The 15,198-nt window shown below is 43.8% G+C and overlaps 3 protein-coding genes across 5 annotated transcripts; 1 reads left to right on the forward strand and 2 right to left on the reverse strand.

Annotated features, from left to right (window-relative positions):
- Nucleotides 1-20: 20 nt before the first annotated feature.
- Nucleotides 21-1,444, reverse strand: gjz1 (gap junction protein zeta 1). The gene has a single exon (XM_085465922.1). It carries the CDS (start codon nt 969-971, stop codon nt 213-215), a length of 759 nt encoding a protein of 252 aa, XP_085322048.1. The 5' UTR covers nt 972-1,444; the 3' UTR covers nt 21-212.
- Nucleotides 1,445-1,520: 76 nt separating this feature from the next.
- On the reverse strand, nt 1,521-5,105 carry znf668 (zinc finger protein 668). Of its 2 annotated transcripts, XM_085465909.1 has the most exons (3): nt 5,022-5,105; nt 4,591-4,707; nt 1,521-3,996 (listed from the first exon to the last, which is right to left on the reverse strand). In XM_085465909.1, the coding sequence occupies exon 3, from the start codon at nt 3,986-3,988 to the stop codon at nt 2,027-2,029; it is 1,962 nt and encodes a 653-aa protein (XP_085322035.1). In that variant the 5' UTR covers nt 3,989-3,996; nt 4,591-4,707; nt 5,022-5,105; the 3' UTR covers nt 1,521-2,026. The 2 variants fall into 2 exon arrangements, with proteins under 2 accessions (XP_085322035.1, XP_085322036.1); XM_085465910.1 differs by lacking the exon at nt 4,591-4,707.
- Nucleotides 4,329-15,181, forward strand: znf646 (zinc finger protein 646). Of its 2 annotated transcripts, none has more exons than XM_085465907.1 (4): nt 4,329-4,406; nt 5,794-8,602; nt 8,831-9,907; nt 11,646-15,181. In XM_085465907.1, the coding sequence occupies exons 2-4, from the start codon at nt 6,000-6,002 to the stop codon at nt 12,538-12,540; spliced, it is 4,575 nt and encodes a 1,524-aa protein (XP_085322033.1). In that variant the 5' UTR covers nt 4,329-4,406; nt 5,794-5,999; the 3' UTR covers nt 12,541-15,181. The 2 variants fall into 2 exon arrangements, with proteins under 2 accessions (XP_085322033.1, XP_085322032.1); XM_085465906.1 differs by lacking the exon at nt 4,329-4,406 and adding an exon at nt 5,112-5,255.
- Nucleotides 15,182-15,198: the final 17 nt, after the last annotated feature.

Raw genomic sequence — 15,198 nt, forward strand, 5'->3', positions numbered from 1 at the left:
ACTTTTTTTTTTAACAACTCTAAAACAAAAGTTAACATAACGAAATGCAACAAAGCAGTTTTTGAGATTTTTATTTCAGTAGTACTATACATGTATAATATTCCTAATTATAACCATAAAGCTCTGTTTATAGAAATATAAGACACAAAATTAACAGGATATGTATGTATGCACATTTCATACCCACGGAATATGTACATGGAGTCTGATATTTAAGCGTTGCAGAGGTAGTGGACAATAGAGTAAACGCAAAACAAAACTGAGCAAATAATGATTATGCCTGAGATAGAAGCTAAAGCATAAATAGACATGCGCTTCTCCGGGGCAGCCCTCAAAATGCAAACATATTTGCAGCCTTCTTTTGTACACGTGTGTTCATCACGGAGTGCGTGCAGGTTCCAATAAAGCAGCAAAAATAAAAAGCAGGCTTCAACCAGAATCCGCAGAGCTATGCTGAGCAGGTAGAAGCCTACGGTGCTCCTGTCTTTGTGGAGATCTATGATCATCTTGCCCCTGCCTACCACCGTCTGAGCTTCCTCTGCCCCCTGAGTCTCCGGCTTCTCATCCGCCTTCATCCTGAAGCTCCTCTTCTGCGCCATTGTGCGGAGGTGGGAGGTGAACAACTCCATGAGCAGGACAGAGATGACAACCACGACAAACATGAAGTTCCAAGCCACTATCATGGGCTTGTCGAATCGTTCATTAAAACAGAATTTCGTGCAGACATCGGGGGTGCTGCTATTGCAGGTGAAGTCAGCATCCAGTTTGCTGAAGGGCAGCTCAGCAAAGAAGAGGACCACAAGTCGGACACACAGCAGGCCGAACCACAGGGAGCGGCACTTGTAGGTGGCGGTGGTATCCACTGCTGTTCTCAGGATTGGGATGAGGCCCGTTACTATTGCTGCCATTGTCACTTTTCCTGGTAATATAAAAGAGGAAGCTGGTGAAACATATAAACAATTAGGTGACATATTAGGTCATGATGAGAGATCATTTTGCTTTTGTGCTAAATTATGGTAGTTAAGTTGTAGATCTCATCTCCAAAGTTGGGTTTTCCATCTTCAAATGTGCAAACACAGACAAAACCAACAAACTGCTACAACTGGACACAGATTATAGTGCATCAAACATTTTTTTTTTTTTTTAAAAACACTAATTTTATACACATTTACAAATGTCACAGCAAATGCATACAGCTCTGTTTGTGTCTGAGCATCTTAGTGTATAATAGGAGTCAAGTAAAGCAGACAAGAGATATTACCTTGCAGGGTCACAGCGCACTAATAGAACACAATCACTGTGGCTTTGCCTTCAATCTTTTATGGGTTCAAGAAACGTCACGGTCATCAATATATGTGTTAGTTTCTCACCAAACGATCTGCTGACACGGTCTCAGTTTTTTCTGTACATCTTCATCCTCAACAGTAACAGAAACACTACACGGACTCACAAACCCCCCCCCCCCCCCCCCCCCCCCAAAAAAAAACAGGACCACAACACAGTGAATCTCCGATTATTACTGATTGTTGCACACACGTTTTTATTGGCATAAAAATGTGATTCCTCTTGGCATTTCTGAATGCCAGCGACCTTTTGCAGCTTGACAAGTTGTTTTAGCGACACAGTGAAGCAGTTACAAATTGTTCAGACAAAAGAGATTCAAAAAAACATTTAAAAATGTTTTATAAAAACATGTCGGCCATAAAGCCAAGGATTTAATTGTTGGTTTCGTTTGTTTTCTTTATGGTGGATTTTTATGACGAGATTACAACAGATACGACAATTTTATAGTAAGGTACTTATAGTACAGTATACTGTATATTTTAATACATTAACATATAATACACATAACTGTTTTTAAAAATACTGCAGCAATACAAAACAAAGACCAAATGTCGACCGTTTACATAAGGATAATGCGTTTTTGATGTTTCTTAAGGAAGTTATTTTGAAAAGTCAGACCCATCTAAAAAACAGCTTTAAGGCCACGGGGTAAATATGTGTGGAATTAAAATGACAGAGAAGCTTAAATCCCCTCTTCTTTGACTAAGTACTCTCGAAGAGACTGGAAAGCGGTGACGGGGACAGTCACGGTCGGGACAGTCAGTGACATGGTGCCGGGCTCGACCGACGAGGGAGAAACCTCACTGGGGGTCGGAGGAGAAGGCAGGGGGTCTGTGTGAATGATGTTTATGTCGGCGAGCTGCGTGGCAACCGGTGCGGCGTCCGCGTGAGTCCGTAAGTGCTTGCGAAGGTACGCGGCGAACAGGAAGGCTTTGCCGCAGTGGGGACAGCTGTGGGGTTTGCTGTTGGAGTGGATCTTCTGGTGCTTGCGCAGTCCCGATTTGTTGAGGAAACCCTTGCCGCAGCTGTCGCAGACGTGCGGCCTCGGCTTGGGATGCTGCTTTTCGTGCTCCTGCAAGTCTGCAAGCTGTGCAAACTCCTCGTGGCAGGTTTTACAGATGTGCGAGCCCAGCGACACGATTTTGGCAACGGACTGGGTAGAGTCAATGGGGTGAAGGTTTTCATGGGTCTGAACTTCTTCCCAGGTACCAAATGTAGCATCACAGTGAGTACAAGAGAACTGAGGGAGAGTTGTGTGAGCAGTGAAGCCTGAGGGTGACCCAGCCTCTGTCTCCTGCTGCTGCTGCTGTTGCTCAGACTGCTCAGCGAGGTGAGTTCTTTCGTGTTTGCGCAGGCTTGAGGACACCACAAATGACTTCAAACACTCCTCGCATTTGAAAGGCCTCTCTCCAGAGTGCACACGCCGGTGCTTGTTGAGGCTGGAGCGCTCAGCAAATGACTTGTCGCACTCTGTGCACATAAATGGCTTCAGACCTGTGTGGACGAGCATGTGGCGCCGCAGATCCCAGGAAGCTACGAAGGCCTTGTCGCAGCTCTGGCATTTGTACGGGCGCTCTCCAGAGTGAACGCGCTCGTGTACGGCCAGGTCGGCCGGCTGCCGGAACCTCTTGGAGCATTTATCGCAGGGGTAGGGCTTGAATCCCATGTGGGCTCGCTGGTGCCGACGGAAGCTGGAGGGGTCTGAAAACATCTTGCCGCACTGTGGGCAGAGGAACGGCTTCTCACCAGAGTGAGTGCGGAGATGGGACTGATAGGAAGAAAGCTGGGTGAAGCCTTTAGTGCATTGCTCGCACTTATAGGGTTTATTCTGCGAGTGGATGCGCTGATGGCAGGCCAGGGAGGAGGAGCGGGAGAAGGCCTTGCCGCAGTCCGAACACAGGTAGGGTTTTTCCCCAGTGTGGGAACGCTCGTGGTTTTTGAGGTCCTTCAGCTCAGTGTATGTTTTGCCGCATTCGTCACAAGCATACGGTCGATGGCCCTGGTGGTTCCTTCTGTGCTTTCGGAACACTGAGGGGTCAGCAAAGCTCTTCCCACACTCGGCACACAAGTATGGCTTCTCTCCCGTGTGAGAGCGCATGTGCACCTTCAGTTTGGACAGGGTTGGGTAGCTCTTAGAGCACTGACGGCAGGAGTACGGGCGCTCTCCACTGTGCTGTGTCATATGGATCCTGAGGCATATCGCCTGCATGAAGGCCTTGCCACATTCTGTGCATACAAAAGGTTTCTCCCCAGTGTGAGAGCGGCTGTGGTTACGCAGCTCTGTGGGCGTCTTGTAAGCTTTGTGACAGCTGGGACACTGGAAGGGGCGCTGGGCTGAGTGAGTGCGCTCGTGCTTTGAGAGCTGAGCCTTGCTCGAGAATGTTTTGGCACACTCGGGACATGGGTGCTGCTGCCGTTCCTTCACATGTGCCGACTGCTTGTGGCTCTGCAGAGCTGACAGACTCTTAAAGGCCTCTGTGCATGCAGTGCATTTGAAAAGGGGTTTGGCTTTCGGAGGCCTGCCTCTGCCACGTTTTTTTGCAGGCTGATCCCTCTCCACCTCTTCCTCTTGGCCCTCTTCATCCTGCACAGGAGGGGTGTACTCCGCAGCAAGAGGTGGACTTGCAGGCTGAGCAGAGGCCATCTTTACATCTACAAAAAAAGATGATGGCAAAAAAATGTACCGTTTAATAACAATGTAAAAAATAAAAACACACCATTGGCAGCTTGGGATAAAAATTCTTCCACAGACATGAGGGTGTTAAGTCCTATGACTTTTATGGATTTGAAGAGTACAACTTTAATGAAAGTGGGTTTTGAGGGATAAGAAATAATCAGTCAGATAATAAAAGAAATATGTGGGTGTGCAGTTAATAACAAAATGGCTGGCATTAGGACCTCAGGGACAATAAGCTAGCCGCTTTAATGCCAAAGGAAGTTGGCGAGGTAATGTCAGAGATCATAGTGCATGAAGATGAACAAGTGGCATGTGCACGACCAGAGAAAAACACCAGAGATCGCAGCTTAGGGTGATGGTACTACGAGCAGCCCGGGCGTGTTATGTACGTATACCCCTCCGCTAGCTTTAGCTTGCTAGATATTTTCACTAACTCAAAATGGCTGGCTTTAGGACCGGCTGTACCGATTCATTCCACAGTGCCATCATCATCATTACTGTACATGTACAGCATGTATTTAGCTAAGTTAGTTGCTTGCGTGTATTAGAAAAACAAAAGTCGATCTTACCGGAATCAGGGCATTAATCGCCGTTCGGTAAAGGGCTTCGTTTACTGTGAGACACGGTGGCTGCCGTTGACTGGCTGTGCGAGAGCGGACGGCTCTAGGACCATGATGACGACAGCTCTTGGAAAGCCAAGCGTGTAATACGTTTAATTATAAAATTTTATTTTATAACACACATCATAAATGTACAATAAGCCCTCTAGTAAGATACTACAGTCCCAATAAAGTTCGACAATTGTGTGTTAAAATGGAAAGATGCTTGCCCAACTGCTCAACTTAAATGCAAATCTAGCTATTTTAGCTAACCAGTATGTTTTGGGGCGGATTATGTAAGATATTTTGAGAATGAACTAAAAATGAACATTCACCTCCTGCTTTTTATTTGCTTAAAAACAACGTATTATATATATATATATATATAATTTTTTTTTTACCGGTTTATCGATTAGCTGCTGCATCTTGAGCTAGTAGAGTTACTTTTGAGAGGGAATTATTTCTCTGTTGCACATTTCCTGTTTCCTAGCAACAAGCGCAATGTGGAAATGGGGATGGAAGAAAAAAGACAATTGGAAAAAGGGGGGCTGCCCTTTACACAAAAGTGATTTTTTTTTTTAAAAAGCGAGTGAATATAGGTCTTTGGGGCTCGCTTGGAATAACTACTCCCGCAGGTATTAAACTCCGTGCAGTCGCTGGTCTTTGGAGTTTCGCGTTTAAAAACGCTTTCTGCTGCAGTAGGTGCAATGTTTGTTTAGCTAGCCAAGATGATGCTAGCTCATACTCCGCTAATGTTAGCTCACTGCATTTTGAAACCATTCATATTTAAGTTTCTTCCTCTTCCTAAAAACTCAACGACAGCGTGCATAATCCGCTCCGCTTTTGATCACGATGTGGAGAGTGATGCGGATTTACAGTGTCAGTACATTTGCATTGACAGGCGTTGTTTTCCTGGTGTATTGACATAGCTAGTTCAGTTAGCCTGTTGGTGCAGAGGTATAGCAAAACCTGTCAGACTGTTTACACTCCGCTATTACGTCTTCCCTCATGCATGTTGACTACTGGTGGTAACACATTAACTCTGTAATATAGTTATCTAAAAGTTTGTACTTTTCATTTGTATGAGTTTAATAGTAATGAGTTATCTGCGGCGTCCTAAAGTGTCTAATTTGACGTGCTTTATAAAACTAATACTGTTTCTGTTCTCCACAGCTCCATTTCTCTGGATTCTTCAAATTCAACTCACTTCAGTGATCTGATGGGACCTGTTTTTGACGTATTTCTGTGGCTATATCCCATAGAGAGTCCTTGCATCATATTATAAAGAACTGCCTTCTTTTTATATGGATAAGAAAGGCATCTAATGCATTTCCGCCCTATTTTGTGTCTGGCGCACTTAATTCAGTCCATATCTTGTGATGGCTTTGCAAGACCATGGCAGGACAACAGGTTTTCCTTGCAAACAGTGTGGTATGGTGTGTCCCAGTATGCCCAGTCTAGTCGAACATATGGAGTGCCATCAGGAGCGAGATGAAGAACGCAAGTTTAAATGTGATGAATGTGGACGTGGTTATAGGCATGCTGGTAGCCTAACTAACCACAAAAAGACTCACGAAGTAGGTTCTTTTCAGTGTAATATATGTGGAAAAGAAAACTCTAATGCCTCGGCCCTGAAGAGTCATCTCCGGAGCCACACTTCCCTTAAAAAGTATTCCTGTGCGGAATGTGGAAAAGCTTTTCGCCTGGCAACGCAGCTGGCTACACATCAGAGGGTTCATTTTGCCAGACAAGCAAAAGAGCAGTCATATCGGAAGGTGGACACGGAATATTCCTCATATAAAAACAGACATGAACTTGAAAACGATCACCCACATCATCTTAGTGAGCACTTGGCCAGCGTTGGGATTTCCACAGTAAATGGCCCATCTGAGGACAAGGCTGAGATTGTTTATAATGTGCAATCGGAGACCTCAGAGGATGCAGTAAATCGACCATTCAGGTGTGATTTATGTGACAAGTCATACATACACCATCGAAGCCTGACCAACCATAAAAAGACTCACCAAGTGGGAACATTTGAGTGCACAGTATGTTTCAAACTGTTCAGTAACATGGCTGCCCTTTACAGCCATCAGCGAACACACAAGGCGAGAGGCGGGACTGACCTCACTTCGACAGGTGGGTCATACGCAGGCACACTTCTTGACCAGTTTTCACCTCAGAGCCAAGATGCTCCAGTAAACTTTTGTCATTTATGTCAGGTACTTTTCCCAAACAATGAGGAGTTCCAGGAACACATCCAAATGCATAACTCTTCATCTCTGTCATTTGGTCTTCAAGATCCATTGTCAGAGAGCCACAGTGTATCATATGAAAACAGTATTGCTTCACCCGAGTCCAACTTTTATGCTTCTCCTATAAACAATATTCCTCCGGTGTCATCAATGGATAGTCATGGAGACTTTGATACACAAGAGAAGATTAGAAGTAACGCTCACATGTACTCTGACTGCTCCAGTAATCAAACCCCATCGTCCAATAGCACTCAGGGAGATCCCCCAATCATGGACACAAACACTCTCAGTCCTACCCTGATGCCCACACAAAATAATTGCAATGCACCTGAAATTGAAGAGACTTCAACTGTAGATTCTGATGAGCGTCCCTTCAAGTGTCAGATCTGCGGTAAAAGCTACCGGCACTCTGGGAGCCTCATCAACCACAAAAGGTCACATCAGGTTGGGATTTACCAGTGTTCCATCTGCAGGAAGAATTACCCTCACCTGGCAGCCCTCAAAAGTCATCTTCGCCTCCACAAAGCTCAGCCGTCTTCTCTTAATCTCAGTGCTGAGGGAGACTGGCTCTCCTCAGAGCCTCTGACTTTGGATAACCAGCAGGGCTGCTTCTCCTCCCAGGATGAAGAAGAGAACAGTGCTCATCCTGTGCTTTGTATGGATCAGGAGAATGGAATTGATGGCAGGAATGGAGCACTGTACCACGAGCAGTTTAATCAGGACTTCTCCCAGGATATGACTGTGCATCTACCTCACAATGAACACCTGATGCAGAGGCACATGTGTGCAGACTGTGGTGAGACATTTGCAGATATTGCAGGGATTAAGTCTCACAGCTGCCCATTGCTGAATCAGCAACATAACACTACTAATGGTGACTATCACAACAGTTTAAACTTCCAGGTCAGTAATGGCCATTGTGAAGTTGGAAATCCAGGAATTAATGTTGAGTTCCAGGGTCTGAATGCTAGCCACAACCAAAGTCACTTTGAACAAAATTTCCAAGAAAATGTTGGAAGTGAACGGCTGAACAGTGGCCAAGAAGATGTTAACACAGATGAGGAAGATGATGGTGACCTTTATCAGTGCTCCATATGTGGCAACAGCTACACAACCATGAGGGCTCTCAGGAGCCATCTCCGAGGGCACACACAATCCCACGGCACTCCTACAAGCTCAGGTCCTTCTTCCACATCCTCTCATGAAGATTTGAAAGATGGGGAGTTAGGAGAAATGATGATCTGTAGTACATGTGGGGAAAGTTTTGCCAATCAGCAAGACTTGATTGCTCATCAGCTTGTGCACAATCAGGACCAGGTAGATAATGTTAAACCTTTCCACATTAATAATGATGTTTCTGAAAGCAAGGAGGAAGCGCAAAACATCATCTGTGGAAGCTGTGGCATCTTTTGCACCAGCTACCATCATCTTGAGAACCACAACTGCACAGCTGAGAGGAAACAGGAGTTAGTGGACAGCAAGGAGGAAGTGAAAGTAAACAAGGTTGCCCAGCACCAAGACACGGGTGCTGACAAAGACATGGTCAATACTGAGAAACGTCAATACAAGTGTGATCAGTGTGGCCGGTCATACAGGCACGCTGGCTCCCTCCTCAACCACAAAAAGTCACACAAAACGGGTGTCTTCAGATGTCTCGTCTGCCAGAAACGCTTCTACAACCTGCTGGCCCTTAAAAATCATCAGAGATCCCATTTTGATATTAAGAGGTTAGTTTGGCATGAATGCACACTATTAATACTATTAATTAATTTTATAGATGATCTGTGCTTGTTGGAAAGAAGGGATTAAAAACAAAGCTTTGCTTATAGGGTCGGATTTGTGTTTTTGTCTGTCACGGAGTCAAAGTGTTCTGTCATTGTGGCTTTACTTGTTGTGGAGATTGTGCCCAGTTTTTCAAACATAGAATTAACTATAACCCTTGTCTCCTTCCTTAGGCATACGTGTCACGAGTGTGGGAAAGCTTTCAAAATTCAGAAGCAGCTACTGAATCACCTGAGAAGGCACAAAGAGAACCAAGCCAAAATCCAGGAACTCAATAGCCAGATCCAGGCCCTTATGCAGATGAATGGGACCAGGTCAGATGGAGGAATGCAGCCCTTAGCTTCAGATGCCAATCAGGATTGTAATTCTGCTCTGCGCTGCAAGGAGCCAACTGAAGAAAGAGAAACGCAGACAAAGTCGGAGATGTCAGTGAAATCGGAGGATGCAGGTGACCGACGACCTTTTGCCTGTGACCAGTGTGGTCGCACGTATCGCCATGCAGGAAGTTTGGTTAACCATAGAAACTCTCATAAAACGGGTCAATATTCCTGCGCAGTTTGCAACAACACTTACACCAACCAGCTAGCAATGAAGAACCACTTACGCACCCACTTTGCATATAAAAGGCACTCTTGCCAAAACTGTGGAAAGGGCTTTAGAGGAAGGAAGCAGCTTTTAGCTCATGTCTGTGGAGACCTCAGAAAAGATAGGTCTGGAGTCAGAAGGGGTCTAAAATCTAAAGCCTTTAAGTGTAAGGAATGTAAACAGGCCTTTTTCTCTGCAGACCAGCTGGCAGCCCACACCTGTGATCAACCTTCGGGTAGCAGGGAAGCAGATTTAAATACGTTTCCAAATAAAGAGGAGCGACCTTTCAGGTGCAACATATGTAATCGCAGCTATCGCCATGCAGGCTCACTGTTGAATCACAAAAATACCCACAAGACGGGGCACTACTGTTGCAACTTCTGTTCTAAGCCCTTCACTAACCCCATGGCTTTGCGCAATCACACACGCATCCACACGCAAAAGAAGAAATACGTGTGTCTGACATGCGGAAAGGCCTTCCGTCTCGCCAGCATTCTGCACAATCACCAGAGGGTCCACAATCGGGCGGTGAATCACTTTAGCTGCTCTTCATGTGGGAAAAGCTTCCAGGGCAGGTCTGGCTTGAAGAGGCATCGCTGCCGCAGAGGTCAGGAGAACGCAGGATCTGGAGTCCAGCAGTCAGAGAGAGGAGACAAGTGTTTCATGTAAGTCTTTTCTATTAATTATTATTGGAGTGGTTTTCTAATTCTTTCACTTGTTGATTATTTTTTTGTGTGTGTGTGTCATTTTGATAAAGCCTGACTTTGGCCAGACTGATACGTTATCCCCTGCTAAACTGACGCAGACAAAGCTGGGATTTTTTTCATGCATATTAAGCAACTTGTGTTTGCATAAGAAACAATATCACTGCAACAAATTTTGCTAGAGAGTACTGACAGCTTCATTTTTAAGTATGAGTGCTAACAGCAGCCATGGTTTAAAGCATTTTGTTTTAAAGTTGTGCATAAATTTAATTGTAAAACCTTCTATCCCATTCTTGTTAACCTGATATCATTTGAGTTTGAATGTGAGGATGAAGTGGTAATAATTTGGAGGTCAGATGTCATTGTGACCTTGTTTAGCTACAACTAGAGAATTCTTTCAATAATTATGATCAGAAATATACAAAAATGTTTAAAATGATAAATGTTCATATCCAAAAGGTCAATGGACAATCTCTTTTTTTTGGTTTGTTTGTTTGTTTGTTTTTTGAAAGCATCAGTGACCTTATTGTCACAACACTCCTCTCAAACACTCTTTGACCTATGGCTGTGAGTATCATTCACAGAGTTGGGGAATGGCTGCAATCACAGCGTTGCGAAATGGTGAAAGATGTACCCTTATGCCTCCTTGATTTAGAGATGGTCTTTCCTTTTTCACATAACGCTCAAACCAGAGTTCCTCCCTGTCCAGGATGTGTACATCCCCATCATTGAAAGAGTGGCTACTGGCCTATAGGTGTTAATAGATGGCAGAGTGCTTGCCTGATGAGTTAGCTCTTCTGTGATGTGCCATCCAAGGTCAGAGGTTGTTTGGTTTCCCTGATGAGGAATGGATCACAGCAACCCTCCTGACACTTAACAGCATGCACTACATTATTCTGTGTGTGTCAGGGGACCCGATCCTTGAGATGGACCAGTTTTTGGCGCAGCGCGTTTTGGGGTTTAAAAGCCACAGAGACGCGGTGTTTTGAGAAAATGCATCTAAGCTGTTCAGATACTCCTGACACATAAGGGATCACTAAGGGTGTTTGTTTAGGCAGCAGCTGATCTCTCCTGGATCGCCTTGGAGAATACTTTAGGTGGCTTACCACATTTACTCAGGGCCTTCTTGATATGATGTTCTTCTGCTTCCCTGGCCGCTGTATCTGTGGGGGTGATTTCAGTCATTATGCAAATGTCTTGTTTAAAAAGGTTGGGGAAACCTGCAGTCAGCTGAGACTGAAGAAGCCACTTTGATGACTGACTAAAGATTTCTCACACTGAAAATGCTACGTCCAAATGAACAGAATCAACTTTTGGGGATTTCCTTACCTGGATGATTGAGTGTGCATCAAGGTTAAAGTTGATTTATGTGATGTTCGACAAGTTTTGGACTGAAAGTACGGTGAGACCAGTGGGAGAGGGGGGGAAAAGCTGAGCACTGAGAGCTTTTTTGCAACACTTTGCTTCATAGGATTTGTGTGAAAAATACAAAAACTGCTGCCTGTGGGCTTCGGCTATAACTTGTCTGGTTAATAAGGGTATGAGGTTATGAGACAGTAATTCTAGTTTGATTCTGCAATGTACCGAACATTAACTGTAATGTCACAAATAGTTTTATAAATCATTCACTGTTGGTTAACATATTTTGAGTTGCAGTGTCCTGTTGTTGTTTGTTAATTTTATTTATTTCTTGCCACAGGTGTGACTTGTGTGGGCGCTCCTATCGCCATGCGGGCTCCCTTCTCAATCATAAAAAGACACACTCCGAAAGCCTCCACCACTGCACCTTGTGTCTCCAAACATTTCCCGATCCCGTCACTCTGCAGATACATTCCCAGATGAGGCGTCAATGCTGCCCCGAGTGTGGCAAGACCTTCTGTCTGGTCACCCACCTACAGAGCCACATGGAGGTGCACTCAAAGGACCAGGTTGTGGTCTGCAGCTTGTGCCAGCAGAGCTTTCCCGACGCAGCCAGCTATCAGGAGCACCATAACATGCACCACGTGGCTCAGGACCACTACCAACAAGACCAGGATGACGCTATAGATAACAACCTCTGCTGGGACTCAGGAGTCAGTCAGTCCATGGGAATGGGAGGGATGCACAGTGAAGTTCCACCACCTTTGTCCCATATTCCAGGAAGCATTCCTAATTCAGAGAAGAACAACAACACTTCTGCGACAGAGGAGAAGAGCCACGTCTGCGAGCACTGTGGGCGTACTTACCGTCACGCCGGCTCCCTCCTCAACCACAAGAACAGCCACAAGACGGGCTCCTTCTTCTGCTCAGTGTGCCAGAAGGAGTTCACCAACCTGATGGCCCTGAAGAACCACCGACGGATTCACACAGAGCCCAAGCGCTACCAGTGCCTGGAGTGTGGGAAGGCGTTCCGGGTGTCCACTCAGCTCATATGTCACCGAAGGATACACACCAAAGAGAAGCCTTTTGCCTGCCTGCTGTGCGACAAGAGCTTTTCCAGCAAGTCCAACCTGCGGCACCATCAGAAGATGCACCAGAACACCCAGACCTTCGACTCCTCATTTAACATGGACGCTAATGCATTTATGGACCTTGACATGGGGTCTTTTCTTTAAAGAAGTACTAAATGGCATATAAAAGAAGAGGACATATGGTCCTCATATGCTTGTGTTATTTATCCCTCGATCAGTAATTGTAAAACAGTATTTATTTTTTTTCAGAAAGTGCTCCTTGGTTCTAACAGATGCTCCTTTGAAGATACGCACTTTTCATCACTGACTTCCAGTCTTACCTCCAAAAAAAAAAAAAAAAAAAACAGATGGTGACATCAATGGGACATCTCCAGAGGGATTGTTAGTCAGCTTTTAATAAGGCCTGAATGTTTCCCATGGATACACTGGATCCCTTAAAACCGGGCAGGTGATGAAAAGATTAGTATTCACTCATTCCTCAATGATGAACCAGCCAACCAAAGTGAACAGAGAAGGTTCATGTAAGAACATAAAGCCGATGACACATTTTTGTACAACAGTACTGTTATAACTCTCGCTATGTATAATTGTGTTCAGTGCCTCTGTGAGTTCCCTGGGAAACTAAATATACAAACTGTATATAACTCTGAATCTTTTTGTTAGCTCTGCCATCAGTGTTGAGGGACTGCTCGCCTTCCTCATATCAGGCAGGCCGGTTAATTTTAAGTCAAATACCTCTGGGTGTGTTGAAAGGTCAAAGTGATTAACTGAAACCATATTACGAAATAAATAGTCGTACTGCTAATAATATTCAATATTGACATTCACGTCGAGTGACATCGTATGCTAAATTGGATGTATTTATTAATTTATTCTTATTTTTATTCGCATATTTTATTAGGAAAAACTTTCTGAATGTTGTAAAAGCTGTCTTCTAAAACTCATGTAGCCTTTGAGGGATTTCTCATCAGTCGATTGGTTACTCATTAATTTTCAGAATAGGCAGGACCGAGCGAGCCAAGGATGGTGTGTTATTGTTAGCACTCAGGGTTAACCTTTAAAAGGAACGTACCTGATGTGTAATACATTCTAGAAAATCTGTTCTCAAACTGAGCATAGTTGTTTTTGGGTTGTGTTTTGTTTTTTTTTCTTTCATCTTTGAAAAGCATCAGTCACATTTCAGTGCCAGTGCCTAAAACGTACATTGATTGTAGCAGTTTGATGTTAACAAACCTCATTTCTCTCTGAGCGTTATACTCTAAATGTTTTTTTCTTTTTCTAATAGTAAATTTAATTGTAAATTTGTTTAATGTATCGTTGGACCTGGATCTCCTCAGTTCTAGTTACACTTTCATTAAAACAGTCAACACTAGCATTGCACCCATGCTTATGGAAACAGGCAACAAATTAAAGGAGAAACCAACATGATTGCTCAAGGCCCTAAAGTGAGAGCCCTGACACCATCGTTTTTATCCTCATCAAACCATTCAGTGACCCCCCCCCACCCACCCACCCACCCCTCTTGGGGCAGTATAACGCGTCACCTCTAAAGGAACAAGAAGACCTAAACATACCAGAAACATTGCCCACCACTTTATATGAATGAGACTGGATCCCTCTGCTGCAGGGATATTTTATTTTTCCTTTTTTTCGCCTGTCTGTCCACGGCCATAATGCCTCATTTCTACTAAGCACAATTATTAAAATACAAACTTACCAGAGCTTTATTTATAGTGAAAACCGGTTTCATATTTACTGTTCATAAACCTGTTATTGTTGCAAGATGTGCAATTATTTTATTTTTTTTATTATTTTTGGTCAAGTTGTGTAATGTGCCTGTTTTATTTTTGTTGTTTTGTTTTGTTTTTTTCTTACACTTTAGGCGTCTATCAAAAGTAGACACGCAGGAATTGTTTTTCTAACGTTTTTTTTTTTTTCTTTTTTGTTTGGCACTGGTCATAAAAGCATGAAATACCTCGAATGCCCTGCCTTCCTGACAGACTGCTACTTAAATGCCTCATACAGCTTATCAGTAGAGAATACACTGTAATCGCACGGATGAAGCATCAGACTTAGGGCTTTTAGTTTGTGCAGACAGTTTCCTCCTCACCGCGGTCGTCTGTTTGCAGTTTGTGGTTTTCAGATTTATATTTGCACATGTGTAGATGACACTTGTAGCCTAAGGAGGGCCGTGTTGACAAGCGACAAGTCGGCTGCTTGATGAATCACCTCAGCTAGTGTGCGGGTCGTAACGTTTTAAGCAATATGCTGAAAGTATTGTTTCAGTGCACGAGTCGAGTGCGTCTCATTTGTCTTAACCATTGTATGGAGTCGAGCGGGATCGGATTCAGTATACTGATTCTAATATCACAGCTTGCCTTGTGCCATGTTGTTACATTTTTTAAAGTCATTGTGTAACAATCGTAATAATTTAACTGACCTCACTGTCAGATTTAATTTTTTATTTTTTTATTTTTTGTATGCCACAGTAGCCTGTAAGATGTCAAACGATACATGCACACTTGAGTTAAACTGACTTGTTTTTGCACCGCATTCTCGGTCTCACCTCATTTGGCACTTAACCTTTCGCACTGATCTGTCATTGATCACTATCACAGTCTGCTGTTGTGGTTCGTGTTTAATTTCAGTGCGCTGTATATATTAGAACGAAGATGATGATTGGATCTCTGTAAATTTATTTAATGGTTTTTTGTTTTTTTGCATTTTCTTCAACAGAAGAAAACTGCTAGATTAGCTATTGTGTAATAAAAATACATATACCACATGTTCTCATTTATTGGA

The sequence above is a fragment of the Copadichromis virginalis genome, linkage group LG8, assembly GCF_057382275.1.
Source record: "Copadichromis virginalis isolate Kocher_CV1m ecotype Utaka linkage group LG8, C_Virginalis_male_GT1.1, whole genome shotgun sequence".
NCBI lineage: Eukaryota > Metazoa > Chordata > Actinopteri > Cichliformes > Cichlidae > Copadichromis > Copadichromis virginalis.